We start from the raw sequence: 16166 nt of genomic DNA on the forward strand, positions 1-16166 counted from the left end.
AATTCAATTAAAATAACATATCAAACATTTGTAATTATGTTTATAGAAATAAACCTTATAAATTTTAATTTTGTGTAATTAAAATTTTAAAGATACACTAAAATAATGATACTATAATTTTAGGCGGTGCTACAACGCCTAGTGCCTAGACGGAGTGGAGGCGGACGCCTAGAACTCGTTTTCGAATACTGATATATACAATAGTTTGTTGACTCATTAATTAAAGATGTGAAAGATTTTTGTATATGTTAAAGTGGTTGCCAAAATGGTTAGTCAAATTTCTTAATTAGTCAATATCTTCATTAGATTTACATTAAGTGTTTATTAACTTCATAACATATATGTATCTCTTTCATTTCTTATAAATAGATTGTACCCAATGTCCGGCTTTATCATGACATAAAACTAAAACACCTACTAGATATCAAGCAATTCGGTTTCTGAATCAAAGAATGGGAAGAAAAACAAAGGGGAAGCAAAAGATCGAGATGAAGAAGGTTGACAACTATGGTGATAGGATGATTGCGTTCTCAAAACGTAAAGGCGGAATTTTCAAGAAATTGAACGAGCTCGTATCAATGTGTGACGTCGAAGTTGCTATCTTGGTTTTCTCTCAAGCTGGAAAGCCGTACACGTTCGCATTTCCGTCCATAAACGAAGTGGCTGCCCGGTTGAAGAACCCTTCGGGACAAGAACTTTTTGCCAAAGGCCATACGGGACTGCTAGTGGAAGCTTATAAGAAACAAAGGATCCATGACGACATAGTTAAAATGGAAGCACTTGAGGAGGAGCTTGCACTAGATCTAGATAAGCTGAAAGAGGTAAAGAAATCAAGGAAGGAAAAAAAGTTAGACAAAATGTGGTGGAACATTCCTGAGGAAGGCTTGAGCATGAAGGATATGCAGCGAAGGCACCAAGCGCTTGTCGAGTTACATGAAATGTTTTTCCCACTAATGGTGAAAGACGGTGGTAGTTCATCTTCTGGTAGTTTGGGATGTGACCATTCTGGTGGTAGCGCATCTGATTAAACTAATAATTTAGCATGCATGGCTCTCTCGATTGAAAAAGATGGTGATGATTCATTTGCTGGTTGTGCGGGACGTGGACAGTCTGGTGGTGCGTGACTGCATGTGTCATGATCATTTTTTTTCTTCTATTGTTAATGGCTGAAAATAAAGGTTTAGTTCGATGATTATTAATATGTTTAACAGATGAAAATATTCATCAACTTCTCTATATCTATTGGTCGTCGTTGTATTCTAAATGTTCTTTTAAATGCATTAAATTATGTTTTTAGTGTTTTTATTGGTGCTAAGAAATTATATAAATGAACCATTAAATTCATAATATCTTCCAACCAAATACCATAATAGCTTAACTACAGTAAAACCTCTATAAATTAATAATGTTGGGACCAAGACATTTTATTAATTTATAGTGATATTAATTTATCTATAAATTAATAATAATTATTTTATAGTGTAAATTAATAATTATTAATTTATAGATATATTTTAATTGTTTATTTTTTTTTTTAAATTATGATTTGAGACAATTTTTGTAAAATAAGATTAGAATTTTGGATGTTGTAAATTTTAAGGTATTGGAATTTGAAATAATTAAAAAATATTATTGACAATGAATTACAAATATTATAGACAAATTCACTTACACACATGACATAAATATTCAAATTTATGAATAAGAATATCAATTATCATATTTTAATAGTATATCAAACTATGAAAATGTAAATTATACATATTTAGAAATTGAAAACTTTAACCCAAAGTTTTAGCTGTTTTATGAAATGTTATAGAATATTTTATATCATTATAGTTTGAAGATACAACATAACAATTTTTTTATAGATATGAGGTTTAAGAAAAACATACTTTACTATATGTATATATATATACATATATATGTAAATTTACATGATTATTAATTTATGATATTATTGGGACCATATTTTACATGGGGATTTCAAAAAAAATTATTATCTTATTATCTTATCGAATTTTGTTAATTTTTACACTGTCCCGACTTGGGACTAACAAAATTTATTAATTTATAGTGTTTATTAATTTATATAGTATTAATTTATAGAGGTTTAACTGTAGTTAGTTTTAGAACAACACTTACGTTCTATAGAGGTGAATCTCTTCATTCACCCCTTATAAAATAAGGAAATAAATTATGTAACATTTATTATAAAATTAAAAACTTAAACCGCTCTTTTATAAACCCAAACCGATATATAATTTCATTTTAATTGTAAAATCTAAATCCTAACCATCTCATTTTTAAATCCAAACCGACAAATAATTTCATTCTAATTGTAAAATCTAAACCATAACCATTTCATTTGTAAACCCAAACCAACATATAATTTTGTTATATTGTAAAATCTAAACCCTAACCACCTTATTTGTAAACCCAAACCGACATATAATTTTGTTTTAATTGTAAATCTAAACCCTAACCACTTCATTTGTAAACCCAAACCGACATATAATTTCGTTTTCATTGTAAAATCTAAACTCTAATAACCTTATTTGTAAACCCAAATCGACACATAATTTTGTTCTAATTTTAAAAATCTAAACCAAGCAAATATTTAAATTTCTTTAATTACAAAGATACAAAATTTGTTTACTTAATTTATTTTGTTTTTTAAGTTAATTTTAGTTTTTTTTTAAATAAAATATTAAATAGAAGATTCTAATTGGTTGAGAAGAGAGGAGGTGAAAAAAAAAGTGAAACTAAGTATTTTTCTTTTAATAACAGCGAACGTTAATGGAGAATCTGGTGTCTATATATTATCATTTTTACTCTTTTCTTTCCAGGAGTAGTGACTGCTCGTCTGGCTGGTCCAAACAACAACGTTTTCAAAGAGGTTAGAGTTGGATCAGTGATGGGCTGATGGACGTGAGTTCTATAATCTTTTCCTTAGCGCTTTCATATATCTATGGCATTAATAAGGGATATGTAGAACGAGAATCACTACTCTTGCCGTCCAGAGACTCCCAAGGAGACCGGCCGATCCTTGCATCTCTTTCATTTGCGTTGCGCAAGAGATATCATGACTATTCCGTATTCACCAAATTTTGAAGCTTCTATAAGTAAAACAAGATCCGTCATATCATAAGCTCTAGTATAGGTTTAGCTTTCTATTGGGAGAGGGTTTCCTACATTACAAGAACAACAATGTACAGTTGTAAGTTTTGAAATGAATGTCACATACTCGCATGTATAAATTTAGGCCTTTAGATAATATACTTGATTTTATTTATTTGTTAGGTTTTGTTGGTTCTCTCGTATATCTAGATCTAGAATTTATGTTTTGTTGGTTTTGTTATTTTCATTAGATCACCCATCACAATTTTTGGTTTTGAATAATTTTTACACAAAACAAAATATACATCTTTTTTTGTTGTTGAAAATATTGGAAATCATATCAAACTTTCCAAATTTATATAAGTCCACTACACATCAATATTTTCTTAGTTTTTATAAGGAAAAGTATCACAAGATAATTGACTTATATTTTTCTTGGAATATATTATTTGGGCGTTACGTTCTAGAAAAATGGAAATCGTCTACTAACATGGGCATCTCGTGAACTCGTGGCAGTCAAACACTGGCCGGCGCAGAGCAGCATGTCCAAAATACGCTAAGTTTCATGCCGACCCCGAACCATTCGAAGATTTAAAGAATATTCTAGATCAGCGCGTGAGATGCATACGCCACGTATCGCCTCAGGAATGACGACACTTGCCAAAATAACATGGATACAACTGTAAATAAGGCAAAGTGTCCATGGGTAATTAGGTCATTTAGTTAAGAAAAATATTGAATCAGATCTGACTTTTTTCCCAAGAAAAATTCTCAGCCACTAGATCTTTCCCAACCCCTTCTTCACGTTCTTCACTCTTTTAAATAGCCCTTCACGGAGCCTTCTCACTCACCATCTCATCACATTGTAAAATCTCTCTCTTCCTCTCTGTGAATCTCATCTTCAACCTCTCTCTCTCGTTTTCGATTCAAACAATGGGTGAGTCTCTTTTTTCCTAAATCTCTTAGCTCGTCACTGATATTTACGATGTTGTGTCTTCTGATCTGATCGTTTTTGGAATTTTTTTTTCTTTGTTGTTTTCCCTTGTAGCTGACAAGAAGATTAAGATCGGAATCAACGGTGAGTTTCGGATTGATTTTATATTTTTGTTAGGTTTTGTTGTTTCTCTCGTATATCTAGATCTAAAATCTGACTCTTGGGGTTTGTGTAATCGCTAGGATTCGGAAGAATCGGTCGTTTGGTCGCTAGGGTTGTTCTTCAGAGGGACGATGTTGAGCTCGTTGCCGTCAACGACCCCTTCATCACTACTGAGTACATGGTTAGTGTTTTCTTCCTTGGTTTTAACGCTGATTCGATTATTGGATTTTGATTTTGATTAATATTAGCTGTTGATTATAGGATTCAATTAGTCATTCAGATCTCCTTATTTCGTCTTCTTGATTTTGATTAATCGTATATATTTTTATCCACGTTTATGCATGTGTTTTATGATTCGTTTAAGAGCTCAGATTTGAAAATAGTTCAGTTTTCTCTTTTCATCTTGATTAGCTGGTTGGATCATGTGTGAAACTAATGATTGCTCTGTGTTTGATTGCTGCAGACCTACATGTTCAAGTACGACAGTGTTCACGGCCAATGGAAGCACAATGAACTCAAGATCAAGGATGACAAGACCCTTCTCTTCGGTGAGAAGCCAGTCACTGTTTTCGGCATTAGGTACATCTATGGTCCTTTATCTGTCTTTATGCATATTTTATATCAGTTGGGAGTTTCAGTCTCATTAGTTTTTTTGGTTTTTGTGAAGGAACCCTGAGGACATCCCATGGGCCGAGGCTGGTGCAGACTACGTTGTTGAGTCTACCGGTGTCTTCACTGACAAGGACAAGGCTGCTGCTCACTTGAAGGTTTGTCTTGTTTGATTTGATTATACTATGTTTGGTATGGATGGTAATCGTTTCCTGCTTGTATTTTCTTTATTATCCATTCAACTAAATGAGTGACTTGTTGTTTGTTCAGGGTGGTGCCAAGAAGGTTGTCATCTCTGCCCCCAGCAAAGACGCTCCTATGTTTGTTGTTGGTGTCAATGAGCACGAATACAAGTCTGACCTTGACATTGTCTCCAACGCTAGCTGCACCACTAACTGCCTTGCTCCCCTTGCCAAGGTATATATTATCTGATAAGTTAGATCAAATTTGACTGTTTTTCAAACTTCAAGTGAATAGTTTTCATTAGCAATCTTTGGTTTCTTTGTGTAGGTTATCAACGACAGGTTTGGAATTGTTGAGGGTCTTATGACAACTGTCCACTCAATCACTGGTAAATTTCTCCATCATCAAGGAATTTATTACAGACTATTCGGGGCAACATGTGAAAATTTTGTGACCTAATGGATATGCTTTTTAACATTATTCCCACCATCAGCTACCCAGAAGACTGTTGATGGTCCATCAATGAAGGACTGGAGAGGTGGAAGAGCTGCCTCATTCAACATTATTCCCAGCAGCACTGGAGCTGCTAAGGCTGTCGGAAAGGTGCTTCCAGCCCTTAACGGAAAGTTGACTGGAATGTCTTTCCGTGTTCCAACTGTGGATGTCTCAGTTGTTGACCTCACCGTCAGACTCGAGAAGGCTGCTACCTACGATGAAATCAAAAAGGCTATCAAGTAAGCTTTTTGGGCACAGAATAATAATTCAATTTCCTTGTGTTCCAGTAACGATCATCGAAGTAACTAAAACAGTGTTTTTACTACCAATTTTTAGGGAGGAATCTGAAGGCAAGCTAAAGGGAATCCTTGGATACACCGAAGATGATGTTGTCTCAACTGACTTCGTTGGTGACAACAGGTCGAGCATCTTTGACGCCAAGGCCGGAATTGCATTGAGCGACAAGTTTGTGAAATTGGTGTCATGGTACGACAACGAATGGGGTTACAGTTCCCGTGTGGTCGATTTGATCGTCCACATGTCAAAGGCCTAAATCTAAGAAGCAGATGTCGAATGATGGGGAGTGGAAAGTCATATGTTCATCCCTAGATTGGTCTGAATTTGTCGTTTTTTCTAATAAAATTTCTTCGAACTTAAACCTTGGTTTTTTTTTTTGTGTTATGGTTTTTGCTATTCTCATTCATGTGAGGTGATGGGAATTTGTAGACCGGTGTTTTAATGAAGCCTTTTTTCGTTTGCCTTTTGTCTTATACTACTCTCTACCCACAGAAGCATAAGAAGTTTCGCTTATCTATATAATGCATCTCAACCATGCAATTGTTTCATACACATCCTTGCATAAAACTCATATTCTTGGTTGAATACGATTATTAATCACATCGAATTGGTTGGCAAGTATTTTAATACAGGGATTTTTAAAAATAAGGACAGTATATATGACTGTATGTCCCAAAAAAATCGTTGCTTTAAAATTTATAGAGTTTGCTTTTGGGCTTATATTAACTTTAAATTAATGTTGTCCCATGTGTGTTGGTTTTATTATTATATAATAAAAGAAAATTTAATATTGGAATAAAGGAAATAGGAATAGGAATTAGATGACCAAAACATAAAAAAGAAATAGGAATAGGAATTTCCTTTTCTTCTTTTCTCAACCCTTTATAAAATAATACACTCTTCCCTGAGAGACTGATGAGACTGAGAAATCAAATTATCATCAGAGAGACTCTTCTTCACTAGGAGAAGAGAAAAAAAAAAAAGGCACAACTATGAGAAACAAAAGTTGCGAGAGAGAGATAGATTCGAGGAGTATGTCGACGAGAGAGAGAGAGAGCAGGCAACAAACGTACCCAAACAAGTCAGAGAAGAGAGGTATCTCCTCTTGTTATGTGTTCTTAGTAAATTTATGATAAATTGACTTGATTTCGTGTAGTTTTTTTTTTTTTTTGTATCTCTGACTGGGTTTTTTATTTTCGATTATGTGAAACAGGTGCTCGTTGATCGATTTATTTGACCTATCGATTGATGGACTTGGCGACTCATAAATTGTGTGAGTCGTACGTATTATTTTTTTGGTTTTTTATGTTTTCTTTTTTAGATTGATTTTGTTCGATGATGATGGATTTAATGTGATTATGGGTGAGTTAGGGTTTGACGAGCCTGCAGTGGAAACAAAAACCTTCTAATCCGTCTGTGTAAAGTATGTATAATTCCTTGTTAGTTTTAATTATTTCGTTATTGTTATAAGAATTTGGTCTCAGAATCTTCTAATATTGAACTCTCTGAATCTTTTGATGATTTCAGATATGGTACGGGTGAGGTTTGGGGGGGGGGACCTTGTTGTTTCCATGGCGTAATTCGCTTGTACTCTCTCATCTTATTATTTAATTTGTCTAATATTCTTGTGATTGATGGTTTCGTGTGGTGTTTGATTGTCTCATTGACTGTAGGGAAACGAGTGTTGTGTTACGAACACAGCTAGCTAGCTCTACCAAAATCCATGAAGGAGACCATGAGCGAGCAACGTCCAAGAAGAAGAAGAGCCCCTCCAGGTTTTGTTTCAAATCATCCATCTCTATTCTTCAAGGTTTTGTTTCGTTCATCCTACTTTTTTTTTTTTTTTAACCATTCTTGTTGTTGCAGGATAAAGAGCCGTGTCAGAACCTGTTGCTACAACACACAGAGCAAGCCTCAGGAAATATCAACTTACCCTAATTAACCAAAGCAAGCAGAGATCAACAACAAGGCCAGGTTCTAATTCGTTTTTTTCTTCTTCTTGTTCATTCAACAGTTATCTCTCCGGGATGCGGGCATCTGAAAGATTAGCTAGGCAATTCAGCTGAGGATGGGAGGACCTTGTTGTTTCCATGGCGTAACTCTCTTTTATCTCATCTTTTGATTGATATTCTAGTAATTGATGGTTTTCTTTAATTTCTTGTGTTGATTGATTGTCTCATTGACTGCAGGGAAACGAGTGTTACGAACACAGCTAGCTCTACTAAAATCCATGAATGAGACCATAAGCAACGTCCAAGAATAAAAAGACCCCTTCCAGGTTCTGTTTCAAATCATATTCACTCTTCTTTCAAGCTTTTATTTCAAATAACCATTTTTCTCTGACTGCAGGGAATCGAGTGTTACTAGCTAGCACAGAGATCAACATTAAATCCAGGTTCTATATCATTCTTTGTGAGATCATATGGTATTTAATTAAATGAGATCATGAGAGGCCATTCTGATTCCTTTTTTTTTCTCTTCTTGTTCATTTAACAGTAATTTCCGGGATACAAACGTTAGAGGTATAAAACAAGGAGAACATTCCTTTCCCAAACCACCACTGGCAGTTTTCTCATGGAGACAAGTTGATGATCATAGCTGGCTATCTCTCTACCAATCTGATTCACGAGTATCAAGCCAACCAAGGATGCAGAGATCAACAACAAGACCGCATATGCTAGGTATCTATATCATTCTTTGTGAGATCTTACTGTAATTATGTGAGATAAGAAACCATTATAATGCTTTTTCTTCTTGTTCATTCAACAGTAATCTCGGGGATGTTGACGTCGGAACAGATATAAAACAACCACCACTTCAGGTTTCTCACGTGTGAGTAATCAACACAGGTGCGCCAAATTGTTTCAAAATCAGATTGATTCACTCCAACTATGGTATTACGTTCCTCTTATAATTGCGGTTTTCTTTGGGTGTGTTGATTTCTGCATTGCAGGGAAACGAGTGTTGAAAACATAGCTAGCAATACCAAACTGAATATGGAAAGTCAAGCCAGAACCAGAAACTGCAACGCTGCTACTCCACTGGACAAAACGAGGTCTTGCTCACACGCAAGTTTTAAGCTTGACCTGTGAAAAAGCAGAGAACAAGAAGGCAATGCATCTAGTTTCACGTAGTTATATTTGTACTTCATAAATAGAAAACTAAACTAAACCAATGCGTTCTGTGATTTGATGCCGATCTCAACAGCTCCAGATTTGCCTGCATCAAAAAGAAGCACACCACATCTGCTAGAATTTTCAGGTAAATGCGCTCTGTATCAGAAAGTATCATCACTTAATAGCATATTTATAGCTTAATTAAACTGTTTAGTTAACCCTGCAAGGATCTCATTTCTTACCGTTGCAGGACTCCGTCTTCAAACAATGGAAAGGGCTAACCAGCATGCGTAGACATCTTCAATAGCTTCAATATATAATTCTCTAATCAGGTATGAAGCTTCTTTTCACCCCTAGAAAATTTATTTGTATGCATAAAACACTTGATTTCATTCCATCTGATCGATATGCCTCTATTTTCTTAATATCAGTTTTTTTGCTTTTTCCTCTTCATTGTCACATTTATAAAAAGTTCGTTTTGATTAGTTTGCTGCTTCAGAACTTACTGAGTTGTGTCTCAGTACGCATATCACTTATTGGTTGATCTATCTTAAATGCTATCTATCTGGATGCAGGTTATTGTTGAATCCACCTAATTAGTGTTTAAGGTTTCGGTTTTACAGAACCTTGTGTCGACATGGGCTACTATAACAATGTAAGTGTCTGTTGTCTTCTTTATTAACTCTACCACTTTATGTTCAAAATTGTTGCTCCATCTTTCTTGTTTTTAAAGCATGATACTTTTGCAGGTCTTTGATGAATTCAATTACCAAACTAATATCGGTATTACAAAGGAATTAGTTTAGGATTAAGCCTTATGTTCATGAGTTTTCATGTTCTTAGTTTCAAAGCTGCAATTATTAAGTCTTTTGCTTCTCTATATCAGGTTGGCTACGCGATGGATGGAAAATCATTCTCCAGGTAAGCTCATCTTTATATGATATAGTCTAACACTTACGTACAATCTTGGTTTGACCTTAGATTGAATCTAAGAGGAATTAGGAATTCTATATCAGGCTTACAACTGGGAATCTCACAAACATGATTGGTGGAGAAAATTGGATGGAAAAGTTCCCGTCATCGCAAAATCTGGCTTTGCTTCTGCATGGTTGCCACCACCATCTCAGTCTCTTGCACCAGAAGGTAAGAATAAATTGATTTCCAAGACTTAATGAGCTTTTGTGTATATATGAGTTTTTGATCAAATAACCATTACTAATCATCCCCATCACTATTGTTTCAATCATCATACTTCTTTTAACCATTCTTGTTACTGCAGGATAAAGGGCCGTTAGAACCAGTCGCAAGCGCATGTTTGATGCTGACTATGAACCATCTCACCATACATTTTTATCTCTGATCAAACAGCTGTTCGACAAGAGAGATATGTGCAGTAGAGAAAAGCTGTGAAACAGGAGAAGAAGCTTGACCGGAAATACGATTTATGTCTAAGTGTTGCCATAAAAATTATGAAGCAATGTAAGTAGGCACAAGAAGCTTGTTAATAAATGGGTGGATTTGAAGACTTAAGCTTGTCTCAATGACAACATAATTCATCAGAAAACAGAACCTAACCGGTGTTCAAACCAAAACGGTATTTGGGCTTTAAATGGGCCACCATGTCATGTTCTATGGACCCAAAAACCCTACTCTGCGATTTAGTCCTCGTCAAATTTCCCGGCGAGACGGCCGTCGTCGTCCTCACATTTTCCCATTGCCTCCAGCTCTCAGGTACGAGCTTTTGAGTTTTAATGTCTCAATTATGTTCGTTATATGTCACCGTTGAGATCCGAATTTCATTTATGGCGATAAAAATTGGACTTTTATGTGGTTGCAGTTGAAGAACCCTCGATTCTGGGTTTTAGAATTCTCCTGATGTCTTGCCTTATTCAGAATCGCATTGGAAACACCTTGTTACGCCTTAAACCTTCGGTTGCTACCGCTCTTACCTCTACGTTCATCAAGAATCTCTCTACAGTTTCGGAGCAGACACTTGATGAATCTTCACAGTCTGAGGAGATATGGAATGTAATTGTAGGTAGAGCAGGTGATAGAGACAGTGAAGATGAGGTTTTTAATCGTCTATCTAACGATGAACTCTGTACCAGGATCAATCTCTCTGATGGTTTGGTTCATAAGCTACTTCATAGGTTTAGAGATGACTGGAGATCTGCTCTTGGTGTTCTGAGATGGGCTGAGACTTGTAAAGGGCACAAACATTCTAATGACTCTTACGATATGGCGGTGGATATTCTCGGGAAGGCGAAGAAATGGGATCGGATGAAGGAGTTTGTGGAGAGAATGAGAGGTGATAAACTTGTCACTTTGAACACTGTTGCTAAGATCATGAGGAGATTTGCTGGTGCAGGGGAATGGGAAGAAGCAGTGGGAATATTTGATAAATTGGGTGAGTTTGGATTGGAGAAGAACACAGAATCGATGAATCTGCTGCTCGATACGCTTTGCAAGGAGAAAAGTGTCGAGCAGGCTCGGGTAGTTTTGCTAGAGCTTAAGTCACACATTACACCAAATGCTCATACGTTTAATATCTTCATTCACGGTTGGTGTAAGGCAAATAGAGTCGAGGAGGCTCTTTGGACGATCCAAGAGATGAAAGGCCATGGGTTTCAACCATGTGTTATTAGCTATACGACGATTATAAGGTGTTACTGCCAGCAGTCTGAGTTTATTAAGGTCTATGAGATGCTAAGTGAAATGGAAGCTAATGGGTCTCCTCCGAATTCTATTACTTACACGACTATTATGGCTTCTCTTAATGCACAGAAAGAGTTTGAGGAGGCATTACGGGTTGCTACAAGGATGAAAAGATCCGGTTGTAAACCTGATGCTCTTTTCTACAACTGCTTGATTCACACGCTCGCTAGAGCTGGTCGGTTAGAAGAAGCTGAGCGGGTTTTCAGAGTTGAGATGCCAGAACTTGGTGTTTCCATGAATACATCTACCTATAACTCCATGATCGCTATGTACTGCCATCACGACGAGGAACACAAGGCGGTTGAGCTTCTCAAGGAAATGGAGAGTTCCAAGCTTTGTGATCCGGATGTTCATACGTATCACCCGTTGCTGAGATCTTGTTTTAAGAGAGGAGATGTAGTTGAGGTTGGGAAATTATTGAAAGAAATGGTGACTAAACATCATCTCAGCCTCGATGAATCGACTTATACTTTTCTGATACAGAGGTTATGCAGAGCCAATATATGTGAGTGGGCGTATTGTCTATTCGAAGAGATGATTAGCCAAGATATCACGCCGCGGCACCGGACTTGTTTGCTGCTCTTGGAAGAGGTCAAGAAGAAGAATATGCATGAATCCGCTGAGAGAATCGAACACATCATGAAGACTGTGAAACTCAGTGCCCCTTTAAAGTGAGATATTTTTTACTATGGCTGGACCTGTGTTTTCTTTCGGCATCTTCTTACCTGTTTATTGCGGTATGGTTACGAGAGAGGCTAGACAATTTGTGGTACTGTTGAATAGGGGGAGATTGTAGATTGTGATAATTTGTGCACTCCAGGCTTTATAGAAAGAAGACAAGATCAGATCATGCGTAAAAATGTCCATTGTGTTCTTCATTCAACCACATTGTAGTGTAGCTTCATAAGTACTTTGGTCATTGGTAAGAGAAACTTCTATTTCAAATACAAGAATAGCTGTTAAGGTTTGTAACTCTGGAGTTGATTGATTCTGACACAATCTTGAAAGTAAAGAGGTTGGCTCGGCAAGCTGTCTGCTCTGACTCAAATCTTTTTAAGGGAAGATCCAGTCTTACAAGATCTATACACATGAGATATAAGGAAAAACAATTTCTTTAATATATAAGCATTGAGTTTAGGGAACAGATACATGTGCGTTTGGATGCGTCCACACTCCACACCGACAGAAAGGTAGATCCATATTACTAACCCCAAAAGCCCAAACAAAACAAAAAAAAAAATATCTTTTTAGGATTTTTTTGTTTTCTAATTGAGTAGTCTTCTTCAACCACGTAATGATGGTTAAGCTTTAACTACGAATCATTATGCATTTTTAGTGAATTATTGAGTAGATATTATTAAGGGCCCTCAAGTGGTTAGCTAGCTGCCACAAGGGGGGCGCTTTTTATTTGGTCTACATCTATCAAATTGCAGATTTATTGAGCACAGAGTACAAAACCTACTATGATTAAATAATACCTCCACGGCTCCACGTCTGGTTTCAACAAAACGAGCGACGCGTCTAATTAGATGAAACATCCATTCAATTATTACTTTTGAACTTTCCTGAAATATACAAACCATAACAAGATCCTGCTACGTATTTCTCTCGAAAAACCAAAACAAAAATTCTTGCTGCAGAATAATATTCTTTACACATTCTTCTTTCTTTTTTTTCTCGAAATTTAAACTTTTTAATCTTTTGAAGATCATAAAAAAGAGATTAACAAATGATAAAATGATAAAATACCGTCAGATATGGTCCACTCACGGGGAATGAAGGAATCTTGTATATCTTCGATGCTCCCAAAATTACTATTTTTATACTTTTTTTCTGGTAACACATAATCACAAGTTCCGTCCGTCTCCGCCACAACAACACGATCTTCAAGACTTCTCCTTTTTTTTTGTTGCCTTCTGCTTCATCACTTTGTGTGCGTCGTAAACAAATATATCTCCATTGATTTCAAACTATTCATATTCTTCTTTGTATTCTACTTCCTCTGTTTTCTCTTTATTTATTTCCCTTATCACATATGCTCTGTTTTTTCTAATCTTTGAGAGAGTCTTTAATTTTTGGTTTAACAAAAACCGAGTAAGACCCGGTTCCAAATCTAAACCGGAAATGCCACCGCCGATATTTCCTCTCCGGTGGGAAAGCACCGGAGACCAGTGGTGGTACGCTTCACCGATCGATTGCGCTGCCGCGAACGGTCTATACGACGTTGTCATCGAGCTTCTTCACCAAGACACAAACCTCCTCGTTAAACTCACTTCCCTCCGCCGTATCCGCCGCCTCGAAACCGTCTGGGACGACGGAGACGGTAACAACTGCCACGTGGCTCTTAACCGCTCCCGCGTCGCTAAAAGACTACTAGAAGAGTGCGAAATCGGGAACGGAGATAACTCCCTCATCAGAGCTGGCTACGGCGGCTGGCTGCTTTACACCGCCGCTTCCGCCGGAGATTTAGAATTCGTGAAGAAGCTTCTAGAGAGAGATCCACTTCTCGTGTTCGGTGAAGGAGAATACGGTGTCACTGATATCCTCTACGCGGCCGCACGAGGTCGAAACGACGACGTGTTCCGTCTCGTTCTCGACTTCGCTTTGTTACCGGCTGATATCGCCGGCGTCGAAGAAATCAACGGCGAAAAGTTAACAGAGAAACAGTTAATAGTAAAAGAGGAGATGGTAAAAAGAGGAGTCCACAGTGCCGCGAGAGGCGGACACGTGACAATCCTCGATGAACTTTTACCCTCTGGCAAATACGACGACGTTTCAAAACTCAGAGATGCGTTTGGTTCTACTCTGTTACACTCTGCTTCTAGCAGAGCTCAAATCGAAGTAAGAACTACCACAAATCAAATCATTTTATTTACATTAATTTAATGCATAGACTTATTTATTGATATTAATTCAGGTGGTGAAGTATCTTGTATCCAAGTATGATTCGATCATGGAGGTTCAAGATAGCCATGGAAACACAGCGTTACATATAGCTGCTTACAAGGGTCATTTAGATGTAGTGGAGGTTCTTATTAACGAATCTCAACCGTTGATTTCCATTGTTAACGGAGATGGTGACACGTTTCTTCACACGGTCGTCTCTGGTTTTGCTGCGTCCGGGTTTAAACGGTTGGACCGGCAGATGGAGCTTCTGAAGAAGTTAGTCTCAGGAGGGGGAGGAAGCTGTTCCGTTGACTTTTCTGAGATTGTCAACGTTAGAAATTGTAACGGAAGAACTGTGGTTCATCTAGCTGTGATGGATAATCTTAACGCCGTTAGACCTGACGTCGTTGAGAGTCTGTTGAGAATCCCTGGCGTTGATCTTAACGTCGTTGATTCGTACGGGATGACGGCCATTGATTTGCTTAAACGGCAAACGCCGAAAACGCTCGTTTCTGAGTTGTTGATCAAACGGCTTGTTGCCGCTGGTGGGAGAACAAACTGCGGTGAGAGCGTTTCGAGGTTTAGAGAAGAGCGTTATGGATTCTGCGGTAGTCCAGGAACTTCGTTTGAGATATCTGATTCTGAGATTTTTCTATTCACGGCGGCGAGAACGGATCACACCGCTGAGTTAAGAAGTCCAGACAGAGAGAGTTTCGATGGGATCAGTGAGTGTTCGACTGAAATCTCCACGCATTCTAAACGCAAACGCCGCGGTGGTGGTGGCGGCGGGGGAACAGGAGCGCGTCTTAAGCTTCTTTTACGGTGGGCGAAGAAGGAAGAGTCGGAGGAGAATCGACGTTTCTCAGGAGATAACAACAACCGTCGTGTTCCTCTCAGAGAGATGTATTCGCCGTCGGGTTGTAACAGAGGAGAAAGAGCGTTTCCGATGAGAACAGAGAGTGGTGATCTCCCGAGTTTATCAGTGAGATTGAAATTTACTCAAGGGTTGATGAAAGGTGTCGTGGTTCAGGAATCTCCGAGATTCGTGTTCTCTCCTCCGGCGGTTTCTGATTACTCTGGAGCTCCGTCGTCGGCTTGCTCGTCGCCGTTTCAGACGGTTTCTTCGGAATTAGGGAGAAGAACACCAGCGATGAAGAAAAAGGGATCTTTTATGGACAGATACTTGTCTTTTGGGGGTAAAGGATTAGCCATTGATGGTTCTTCTGAGATGAATAGTGGCTCTGGTCATCGTCTCCGTCCACGGAGTTTCAAACGAGCCATCTCTTTGGTTTCTTCTTGAAATCACATAGTTTTCTTTTGTCACACGTAATCTTTACCCTTTAACTCAAGGGGTTACATTTAAATTCATATAATTGTAAGAAAAGGGAAATAAAAATAGATTCTTGGTTTTAATAAAAGGAAAACTGAAGTTTGAAAGTATTATTTTCGGTTTTTTTTTTTAAATTGGGATAATTGGTAATTTATATACATCTCCATATTGGATTAGGAGTTTTTTTTGTTAATAATCAAATTACTAATTTCCTTTTCTCTATCTCCTATCCTATCTAGTTCATGTGTAATTAGGAGTGACTCCTTTTAAAAAACTTCAAAACAGTTCCATATAAACTTCAAAACCCTAGTTTCTCTCT

At 37.3% G+C, this 16166-nt stretch overlaps 4 protein-coding genes across 15 annotated transcripts; all 4 read left to right on the plus strand.

The window, feature by feature from the left end:
• The first annotated feature begins 423 nt into the window (after positions 1-423).
• On the plus strand, positions 424-1301 carry LOC104703274 (agamous-like MADS-box protein AGL62). Its single transcript, XM_010419268.2, has one exon. It carries the CDS (start codon positions 453-455, stop codon positions 1026-1028), a length of 576 nt encoding a protein of 191 aa, XP_010417570.1. The 5' UTR covers positions 424-452; the 3' UTR covers positions 1029-1301.
• Positions 1302-3832: 2531 nt separating this feature from the next.
• Positions 3833-6264, plus strand: LOC104793704 (glyceraldehyde-3-phosphate dehydrogenase GAPC1, cytosolic). The gene is made up of 9 exons (XM_010520142.2): positions 3833-4057; positions 4169-4198; positions 4297-4397; positions 4680-4795; positions 4884-4983; positions 5096-5242; positions 5336-5396; positions 5502-5742; positions 5840-6264. Exons 1-9 carry the CDS (start codon positions 4054-4056, stop codon positions 6054-6056), a joined length of 1017 nt encoding a protein of 338 aa, XP_010518444.1. The 5' UTR covers positions 3833-4053; the 3' UTR covers positions 6057-6264.
• Positions 6265-6627: 363 nt separating this feature from the next.
• LOC109124878 (pentatricopeptide repeat-containing protein At3g04130, mitochondrial) lies at positions 6628-12659 on the plus strand. Of its 12 annotated transcripts, none has more exons than XM_087453835.1 (19): positions 6628-6895; positions 7014-7080; positions 7172-7223; positions 7328-7387; positions 7474-7575; positions 7667-7895; positions 7990-8078; positions 8150-8195; positions 8297-8481; positions 8570-8649; positions 8754-8911; positions 9008-9061; positions 9167-9248; positions 9492-9571; positions 9666-9699; positions 9803-9837; positions 9933-10059; positions 10196-10647; positions 10754-12659. In XM_087453835.1, the coding sequence occupies exons 18-19, from the start codon at positions 10536-10538 to the stop codon at positions 12304-12306; spliced, it is 1665 nt and encodes a 554-aa protein (XP_087309961.1). In that variant the 5' UTR covers positions 6628-6895; positions 7014-7080; positions 7172-7223; positions 7328-7387; positions 7474-7575; positions 7667-7895; positions 7990-8078; positions 8150-8195; positions 8297-8481; positions 8570-8649; positions 8754-8911; positions 9008-9061; positions 9167-9248; positions 9492-9571; positions 9666-9699; positions 9803-9837; positions 9933-10059; positions 10196-10535; the 3' UTR covers positions 12307-12659. The 12 variants fall into 12 exon arrangements, with proteins under 12 accessions (XP_087309961.1, XP_087309892.1, XP_087309923.1 ...); XM_087453766.1 differs by having other exon boundaries at positions 7328-7376; XM_087453797.1 differs by having other exon boundaries at positions 7014-7073.
• Positions 12660-13041: 382 nt separating this feature from the next.
• On the plus strand, positions 13042-15957 carry LOC104699018 (uncharacterized). The gene is made up of 2 exons (XM_010414401.3): positions 13042-14472; positions 14549-15957. The coding sequence occupies exons 1-2, from the start codon at positions 13756-13758 to the stop codon at positions 15815-15817; spliced, it is 1986 nt and encodes a 661-aa protein (XP_010412703.1). The 5' UTR covers positions 13042-13755; the 3' UTR covers positions 15818-15957.
• Positions 15958-16166: the final 209 nt, after the last annotated feature.

The sequence above is a fragment of the Camelina sativa genome, chromosome 1 (genome assembly GCF_030686135.1).
Source record: "Camelina sativa cultivar CO46 ecotype springtype chromosome 1, ASM3068613v1".
Classification (NCBI taxonomy): domain Eukaryota; kingdom Viridiplantae; phylum Streptophyta; class Magnoliopsida; order Brassicales; family Brassicaceae; genus Camelina; species Camelina sativa.

Coding starts and splice junctions, on each gene's coding strand:
- LOC109124878 (XM_019244219.2), top strand. CDS start 10,536: ATGTCATGTTCTATGGACCCAAAAACCCTACTCTGCGATTTAGTCCTC. Junction 10,648..10,753: donor CCATTGCCTCCAGCTCTCAG/GTACGAGCTTTT, acceptor ATGTGGTTGCAG/TTGAAGAACCCTCGATTCTG.
- LOC104699018 (XM_010414401.3), top strand. CDS start 13,756: ATGCCACCGCCGATATTTCCTCTCCGGTGGGAAAGCACCGGAGACCAG. Junction 14,473..14,548: donor CTAGCAGAGCTCAAATCGAA/GTAAGAACTACC, acceptor ATATTAATTCAG/GTGGTGAAGTATCTTGTATC.
- LOC104703274 (XM_010419268.2), top strand. CDS start 453: ATGGGAAGAAAAACAAAGGGGAAGCAAAAGATCGAGATGAAGAAGGTT.
- LOC104793704 (XM_010520142.2), top strand. Junction 5,397..5,501: donor AACTGTCCACTCAATCACTG/GTAAATTTCTCC, acceptor TCCCACCATCAG/CTACCCAGAAGACTGTTGAT. Junction 5,743..5,839: donor GAAATCAAAAAGGCTATCAA/GTAAGCTTTTTG, acceptor ACCAATTTTTAG/GGAGGAATCTGAAGGCAAGC.